At 41.0% G+C, this 9482-nt stretch overlaps 1 protein-coding gene across 1 annotated transcript in view; it reads left to right on the plus strand.

The window, feature by feature from the left end:
- Positions 1-8434, plus strand: part of GABRB3 (gamma-aminobutyric acid type A receptor subunit beta3) — a 233986-nt gene extending 225552 nt beyond the window's left edge. Inside the window, exon 9 of the mRNA XM_004271642.4 lies at positions 3840-8434. Coding sequence (XP_004271690.1) covers positions 3840-4181 — 342 coding nt within the window. The 3' untranslated portion in view covers positions 4182-8434. The remainder of the gene's footprint in view (positions 1-3839) is intronic.
- The last annotated feature ends 1048 nt before the right edge of the window (positions 8435-9482 follow it).

The following is a 9482-nucleotide window of genomic DNA, read 5'->3' on the forward strand; positions in this document are numbered from 1 at the left end:
TACCACTTGTTCCCATCCTGCCTCTGACAATCCCCACTCCAAGCAGGTGGACTTGTCCCTGTTCTTCTAACCTCCAGGGCACATGCTCTGTGCTTTGGAGATAGATAGCAGGTCACATTTCATGTGGCCACTGTGCCTTCTGTCCTAGACAGCATCCCATTCTTTGCATCTACCAAAAGGTGGACACTGGGGCTGGATGTGGTAAGTGCTCAGGGAATGTGTGTCCATGAATGAGTAGTGTTTGTCATCTGTTTGGTTCCACTGAAGCCACATGTTTTCTCACTCTTCTAGTGGGAAGGGGGGGAAGGTTCATAAATGTACCTTTTTTTTTTTTCTAATTAGAACTATATCTTTTTTAAAAAATTTTATTGACGTATAGTTGATTTACAATATCGTGTAAGTTTCAGGTATACTGTACAGTGATTCAGTTATACATGCAAATATGAATGTATACATACATAAGAATCTTTTCCAGATTCTTTTCCCTTATAGGTTATTACTTCACGCTACTATGTATAAAATACATAAACATACCTTTAAAGCCAGGTGAAATTCTGCGTCATTAGAACCATCAAAGTTCTACCTAATAAACGTATCACAGAATACTCCTTTCCTTCTTTAATAGTAGACATTCCTTTATTGGTATTTTGTTCTACAAAGTCATTCATCATAATCCCCTAGATTTTGATAAAAGGAGATTTGCATATTATGGCATTTTTGATAACTAGAAAAGAGATGGAATTGTTGGCATGTATTTTAAAATGTGCTTTAAGGGCAATAGGCAGTACCTTCTAAAATGCATTTGCTGATTATTTGAAGCTCTCACCTGTTCCACCCCTTGAGGGCAAGGACCTTCTCTTACTCCTCCGTGCATTTCAGTAAAGGCCAGCTAATCTGCCCATCACCCTCACCTCCTTGTTGCCTTAGGGCCAACTGCCCACAACTTCCGAAGCAGGTCCAGACCACCCCCTTCTTAGGGAAGGTGATGTCTTCCGGTGGCCCCAGCACACCCCCAGTTCCTAGGTGGTTTCTACGGAGGACATGCTACTACCCAGTCCCTTGCTGGCCTTTCCTTTGCTGTCTCCTCCTGTTTCAGCCACACCTTCATTTACCTGTTGGGCTGCTCCTCCCACATGACTCAGCTCCAAACCACCGGATGGATGCCTCACTGATCCCCCAAACAGGAAAATAGACTTTTTGTTGTAAGGATTTTACTGCCAATCATTCCAGGGAGAGACGATGAAAAGAACAGATACAGAACACAAGTCCTTACAAAGGTCTACTATTCCTGGTACTTTTGAGATACAAGCCCCATTAGAATTTTAACCTCCATTTTAGAATAAAAAAATAATAAAACTTTAATTTTCTTCTGGCAGTGCTCTGCTCCTTCCCCAAGAATGGGTCTCCATGAAAAGCCTTCTCCCTAATACGAATGGTATTATCTTGGTCTATTCGTGTCTCCCGGCACCCCCAGGTGGGCTGTCTTCCATTCTCAGGAGACCGTAGACCACAGTCCATCCCACCTTGGCCCTTCTCATTCATCACGCAGGAACATTGAGCCCAACCCAGGCTAACGTGGGCCAGCTGCTTCACCCTGAGTCCACATTGCGAGTATTTCTTCAGGGAGCTCGGGAAGGGCCAGGAGGCTGGGTGGGAGTAGGGTGATGAGTAACTCTCTCTCCACTCCTTTCCCACCTTCTTAACTGCAGAGATGCAGAAATGACCAGGTGGTGGTGAAGCATTGCTGAGTGTCCTGCATGGTCTAGAGGAAATGCTGGGATGGGTTTCAGTGGCTGGCGGGGAGCAGTTACCACCTCCTGGCATTTCGCTCCCAGACTGCCCTCAAGGAACAGAGACCAGTGCGGTGCACACCAACTAGGGTCTGTCTCTTCACTTTCTCCCTTCAAATCCATCATTTATTCTTTATTCTGCCACTTAAGTTGGGTTTCAGAAATGTGTCACTATTTCACTTAGAAATCACTTTTATTTCTCATTACCTAAAGGGTAAAGGTGAAATTCCTTTAATGGCTTGACTCTCATCTGCTTCCCATTCATCACCAGGTTTTCTTTCCTGTAATGATAAGGTGATGGGTAGATGCTGACAGGGATGAGAATGACAGTCACCTCCTCTATCTCCAGCTGAGCATGGGCCAGGAGTTGAGCGTGTGCATCCATTCTCTCCAGGACTTGAGTCCCACTAGTTTGCCCTTCTCAAAATACTTCAGCCACTCTTCAAGGCTTTGTATGTATGTTTTTCTGGCTTTTTGCCTGAGAAATTTCTACTCATCCTTGAGGCCCAGTTCAAATTCATCACCCCTCTGAAATCATCCCTTTTGTGTCCTGTAGTAGTTTTGATTACAGCCACACAAACTTAACACTTAAAACAACACCCAAATGTTATCCCACAGTTGGGTCAGTCAGAAGTCTGGGTATAGTGGGGCCAACTCAGTGGGTACCATGGTTCCTTGTGGTTGTAGGACTGAGGTCCCCATTGCCTTGCTGGCTGTTGGCCAGGGCCCATCTTTTCTCCTAGAGGCTGCCCCTTTCTTCTCAGGCCTTCCCTGAAGTTCTCAATCAAGGGTGAATCCAGTCCTCATGCTTCAAATTCTCCTGGCTTTCAATTTCTGCCACATCTTTCAGACGTTCTCTTCTGCTTCGAGCTGGAGAAAGTTCTCTGCTTTTAAGGTCTCATGTGATTAGATTGGGCCCACTTGGATAATCTAGGCTACTCTCTCTATTTTAAGGTCCATGACCTTAATTATGTTTGCAAAGTCCCTTTTGCATAACATACTCAAAGGTCTGAGGAGAAAGGGGTGACATCCTGATGACCACACCTTTCCTTCCCCAAGCGTAATTGAGTGGTATTCTCAAACCAAGGGGAGGTGGGGAGGGCACCTCTGAGTCTTTTTTTGTGCCTTTGTGCCAGAGCCTGAGTGGCCCCAGGATGTTGGCAGCCCTTCCTGTGTCTAGACAACCTTGGTGTCTGGGGCCATCCTACCTGCAGTCCAAGCACCACTCAGAGATCTGCACGGGCCCCTACTCTTCGTTGGGAGTCTTCTCTCCCAACCTCACCTCCTGTACATCTACCTTAAGGCCTAGCCTCAGGCATGCTCCATGAAAGTTTAGTGGCAGACCAAAAAGTAAAATGGACCATTGGCGTCATCATGAAAGGTCTGAAGCTGTATTTAGCACAGAATAAAATGTTATTTTAAAGTTTGGCTCCGATGTAAGAAAGGACTTTAGCCTATCTTAAATATAGCTCTTAAAAAGGAGGTCTCCTGCCAGGAGCGGAATTGAGTGGGGAGATCGTATTTGGGTGGGGGTCTTTATCTAATCCACCAAGGTCATTAGGTGTGTCCATTCATCACAGTACTCGCTTGTTTCTTCATGGTAATTTGGATATTTTTGTACCATCAGAAAAGGAGACAAATCAGCTTCCAAAGAAGAATGGGAGAGTATAGTTTCTATCCAGTGTATAGTTGTGAAAAATGGTTATAATACCTGTTAACATCTTGAAAGACATTTGTACTTTAATTTTGTCTTCAATAAGGACTTGTACCCATAATGTGGAATTTCAGTTTGAAAAGGGCCCCCTTATTTTATCTAATTTTCTACATGAGAATTTTTAAATCAAGGAAATCAAAACTCTAACCTGCAGTTAAGCCCACAAAATGACACTTTCCACTAAACTAGAGTGCTGGCTTTGACAGATGTGCAATTTCTCATACTATATGTGACATGGCTGCATGACGTAAGTCTGTCCTGGGTTTGTATGTAGAAATTAGATTTATTGGCATGCTATGCTAGCTGTCTAACAATGTGTGTTTTCTTCCAATTAGGTGGATGCTCATGGAAATATTCTGTTAACATCGCTAGAGGTTCACAATGAAATGAATGAGGTCACAGGTGGCATTGGTGATACCAGGAATTCAGCAATATCCTTTGACAACTCAGGAATCCAGTACAGGAAACAGAGCATGCCTCGGGAAGGGCATGGGCGACACATGGGGGACAGAAGCATCCCGCACAAGAAGACCCATCTACGGAGGAGGTCTTCACAGCTCAAAATTAAAATCCCTGATCTAACCGATGTGAATGCCATAGACAGATGGTCCCGGATCGTGTTTCCATTCACTTTTTCTCTTTTCAACTTAGTTTACTGGCTGTACTATGTTAACTGAGTGACTGTACTTGATTTTTCAAAGACTTCATTTAACACTGAGTGAAATATTACTCTGCCTGTCAAGTTTTTATACCTGTACACACACAGACACACACACACACAGACACACACATATATACATACGCAATTGTATATATATGTGAACTTTCTCAGCATATATATAAAATACACGTGTATATGAGGATGTATGTGTATATGTTTATACACACAGGTGTAAGTACCCATGTGTATGTCAAACAAATACACATACATATATACATTTTGCAGCTATGGACAATTTAACACAGGATGCATATTAAAGAAAGTCATAGTTTTTTCTTTTTTAATTGAAAGGGACAAGCATCGTCTAAATATTATGCCTTGAGAATGAGGGCACGAAACACAATATCATCCCAAAATGTGTCTTTTACTATCATTAGTTAGATGTTTTAGTTTAAAAATCAGGAAGAAACTTAGTTATTCTTCGAAAACTCATACAGTGGTATTGCTAGTTTAAAACCAGTCACACTTCATACCCTCTCTTTCAGTTTATTAAGTGAAGGCTTTTCGGCTTTCTTGGCAATGGGATTTGTTTTCGTGGGGCAGACCTTTTCTGTACGGTTCCATGGGTGGGGTGAGCCTCTGGTATGCGCTCACCTGTTTCTTAAACATAGGTAGAGCCCACATTGATGTCTGCACGTCCATCTTTTGAAAGCCCATCGGGGATGGATGGCATCTCATTGTAAGTACTCTGCTGTACAGTGTATTTCTCTGCTCACTTGGAGTGGATCCAGCTTCCGCATCATGTGGGACACGGCAGCACATTTTGGCAAAGTTGAGTTGACATTTCAGTTAGTGAACACGTGCTCTACATCTCTTATGGATTTCTAGGCCTGGTATCTAACGGAAAGCTTAGACGTCTCAGGTTATTTGTTACTCTAAAGTAAAACCATCTAGGATGAATTTCCCCCTTGTCTTTAAGTTATCAATCACTCATAACATTGTATGTTAATATCAAATATATTTGCATAATATGCATATATATGTATATTTACCAAGATTTTCTTTCTTACTCTTGCTATCATGGCAGCATGCAATGTCATATTTTCTTTCTGTGATGTAACTACTTTCTGTTCTCTAGAATTAAGATTGAAACGAAAAACATTTCTGTTCAATTTCAGAAACCAAGAAACATCCTCATGCCTTTATTTCTATATCTGACATATTTCACAAGCACATCCAACTACTCCTAGTGTAACTAGGATGCTGCAGGAACACGACCAGTCCACACCATGCATCACCCAGGGACCCATGACCGTTCTCTTGAGGCAAAGGAGAGCAACATGACAACAAACACAGTCACTTTTGGTTCCTTCTGATCCACAGCCTCATCAGTATTTGGACTTTTTAAAGCTCGTAGAAACAAGACAAGGTGCACCGGTTTCATAGATGCAACCTTAACTTACTATTTAGATGAGATCTTTCTAAAGAAAAAAAAAAGAGATGATATATTTTTTGTAAACAATATTTCTATCACAGGCATCCATAAACTGAAATGACTACAGTTGTGCAAACAGATGTCACAGTGAAGTTAAGCATTTGGAGAAACAAAAAAGCAAAATATTCAGAAAGAACTGCTAAATTAATACTTTATCCCAAAATGCCACATATGCCTCACCCTCTCTGTTCTATCCAAAACCAATGACCAGAGTCTCGCCCAGTATTCTCAGAGCTGACCCCAGTTTTCCCCACTGGTAGGGGTACCACCCTCCTTGCGGGTGTATGTGCTGTGGGCTATCCCCAGCAGCTGACCACTACTTGATTTACCTTGGTGGCTGATGACAACCTTTAATTTGTAAGAGTTTGTAACAGGTCAAACCCACCATCAGGTAGTACACAGACCACAAAGTCTCATGCTAGAAGCAGTGACCAATTTTTATACCCTTTCCCCTCTTTCATTCTTATCTTTTTTCAGCATCTTCTCCCAACCACTGCTCTCTGGTTTTACTTTTATCTGGAGACTAGCCAGTGACTTCTTGTTCCTTGGCTTTTTTCTGACAATTTTTTTTCATGGGTAACAATGGGGGAATCCTAAAAGTTAAACAGATTGGGAAAAACCTTGTAAGTGGCCTTATCATTGTTAACATGTTAAAGAAAAAAAAAAAAAGGACATTGTGAAGACCTTATCCCTTTCAATACTTCAGGTATCTTCTTCTGTATCAGTGATTCAAGGAGTGAGCTCCACATGCAGAAGAGGGACCCCAAAATGCAAATGAACATGGACAAAAGTGTCAACGGTTGATTTAAATGTACAATTTATATATTCAGAACTGTGACATTAATTCTTTCTGGGAGAAAAGTGATTCAAAATGTTTTTGATGCATAGTTAAGGTACCCAACTGTCAGAAGCAGAGACCCCGTGGGGCTCAGAAGAACTGCAGTCTACGTCCCAAGATTTTCTGGATATAAATTTGCATGGTATAGTCATAATAGCTTTTGAGCTTTTTATATGCATTTGGCACCGAGACTGGGATCCACAACTTTGTAGACACTACAATGACGTTAAACATAATAGCTATACTATAAATAGTGTTTGTAACTACACACACACGCGCGCACACACACACAATTACATACATATATTCTGTAAAAAAAAAAAAAAAGACTTTTTGAGATCCTTGGGTATGTGTTTGCTTTACTCCATTTTAGAAGAAAATTACTCTTCTTCTAATAAAATTATTTTATAGCTTCTCCATTTTTAAAAGCTGTGAGAAATGTTGAGAAGCAGAACTCTGTGCTGCCAGAAGAGAGTCGAGGTTGGCTCTCTGTTCTATTACAATGCCCTTTCATTACTGCACAGCAGTTCCTGGAGCCAGTGAGTGTGGTGTATTGATAAATCTGAACGCGGACCCCTGGCATAATGTGAGGTGGTTGTTACCCTTGTCCAGACCTCTTGAGTAAGGAGAGAAAAGTTGAAATTGGAATCTAATGGTATCTCTTTCTCAACAACTGAACGTAATAAAAAGTTGATTTTCTACATAGCCCTGTCTTTCCAAAATGCTTCACAGGGGCTCAAAGCATACAGAAGAATCTTGTTATGAGTTTGTTATTACCCATATTCGAATATAAGTATATTCAAGACAATCCCAGAGCCCTACTACATAAAATCCCGATAGAAAAGGATGGATAACACAGAGTAATCTTTAAAACAAGTATTGTTCTTGTTCACCAGCCCCAGGACTGTAGGGGGTTTCACTGTCTATACCATGACCCACTCGTTTTCCTCTGATCTTAGTGACCTCAGTGTATATCATGATAATGTTCCTGTCCCATGTATATGTGTAGTACCATGTGTTTCTAGTGCCAGCACCCAGAACTTTGGACATGTTCAGTCGTTGACATCAAGACACTTCTCACCGTCCAGCTATGGGATTAACGTTTTCACCAAGGAGATCATCCTCTCAGAGGTGATGCCAAGCACGTGGGGACTGGTTTTAAGGGGACAGGCATACTGCAGCTGGAGGTGTTCATTTTCAGCATCTCATAGATAATCCCATTGGTGTTTGTCCCACAATAGTGTCTTCTAAAAAAGAGGATGTGTCCAACTTTGAATCTCCTGGCTTGAAATGATAAACCATCCCATAATTCTTAATTTAGCTCTCCATCTGAAAACCAGTTCATATTTAGGGCCATTTTAATGTAAGCAAAACTGAACAATCAGTGAAATATTTTGTTACTTGTGGAATAGAGTCCAGCTCTCACCTTACATGAGCTATTGGTCAGGGCAACATTGAATCGTGGAGCAAAGAGCTGCCCAGGTGGATTAAATTTTCCCAGGACACAACTAGTGTGCCTTGGATTGATTATTACCTCTTCTACTGCATTGAAAGGTGCCATGTTTTCCTGAAATTCCCAGCACCTGGGTAAATAGCAGCCTCCCAGAGAGTGACTCATGTACCATGCCTCTCCCTAGGGCAAGCCCCAGAAACAATTTTGTCATTCTTGTCTCATATTTCTACTTCATGAGTCAGTGAGTGTGTTCAAGGTAAGTACAGGATTATTCTAATAGGAATAGGCGATTGCTGTCATGATCAATTCCCGCATTGATTTCATTTCATTGTAAAGATCAATTAAAACCCAATTTTGCTTAAGCACATTGATGTAATTTTTTTGGTATTATTTGACATGAAAAAAACAGCAAAACTGAGTGATAGATACAATATGAAACTTGTTGATGAATGACTTCAAATTTATTAAAAAAGGACTAACTGACTTCAATGTGAAGGCTGATTTTTTTCCCCTTGTCTATTTTCAAACTAGTGTGATTATTTTAATTCTAGGTATTTTTAGTCATACATTCCCATTTCAATTATGCTGAAAGTAAAAAGAAATAAGCTCAAAACTGACTGTATGAGACCAATTTGAACCATGACATTTTTTTTAAATTGTGATTTATTCTGAACATCAAAGGACAAATAGACACAGAGATCCACCTTGCTCCTCTCTTCAAAAAAGTGATTTCAGAGAGAATTATTTCTATATTAAAGGCCAGGAAACTAACCTACCAATAAGCTCTGGCACAGGTGGTGTTGGTCCCTACTCTTTAGCTTTTCAGGACTAAAAAGCAATTTCCCTTGTTTCCTCTCCAGTGGGAAAGTAACAAGCAGTGTCTCTGAGTGAGTGAGTGAATGAATGAATGAAGATGCTCAGACACCTCAAACCATACAGAACTTTTACTGACACACATTTCTAGGCCCCTGGAATGCTGCTGGCTCACGTGTATATGCTATATATAAAAGGAAAGTGTCCCACAGCCAGCTAGGGTTTAATAGAGGCTTAGCTTCCAATGTGCCTACTCTAAACAAAATAATACAGTCTTTGGTAATTCTTTACATGCCACGTTTTCATTTTTTAACCTATGGACAGGTTTTTTACCTCCCTCGTCTACTTTGGGACCCTGACATGGACATATTTCACACTAATTCTCTGTCTAGGACTGGCACTTCACAGTAGGGACATTTCTCACTTCATGAGGCTACAACACTATTCATTCAGATGCCAAGTTTAAATTACCAATAACTGCAGAAAAAAGGAATTTTGATCAAATTTCTTAAAGTTTCTTTTAAAAGCATCTCACTTTTGGTTGACAAAGAAAGCCTCACTGAATGCAAGGTCCACCCAGAATCCACTTACTCCTGGTCCGCGTGGCTGCCACGGGCCACGTACACATTTGGCACCATTTCACAATTCTTTCCTACCTCCTCTTACCAGCTTCTAAAGGAGAGGGAATGTCAACTCTCCTTTGAATGGGAAAACTATT

The sequence above is a fragment of the Orcinus orca genome, chromosome 2 (genome assembly GCF_937001465.1).
Source record: "Orcinus orca chromosome 2, mOrcOrc1.1, whole genome shotgun sequence".
NCBI classification, from domain to species: domain Eukaryota; kingdom Metazoa; phylum Chordata; class Mammalia; order Artiodactyla; family Delphinidae; genus Orcinus; species Orcinus orca.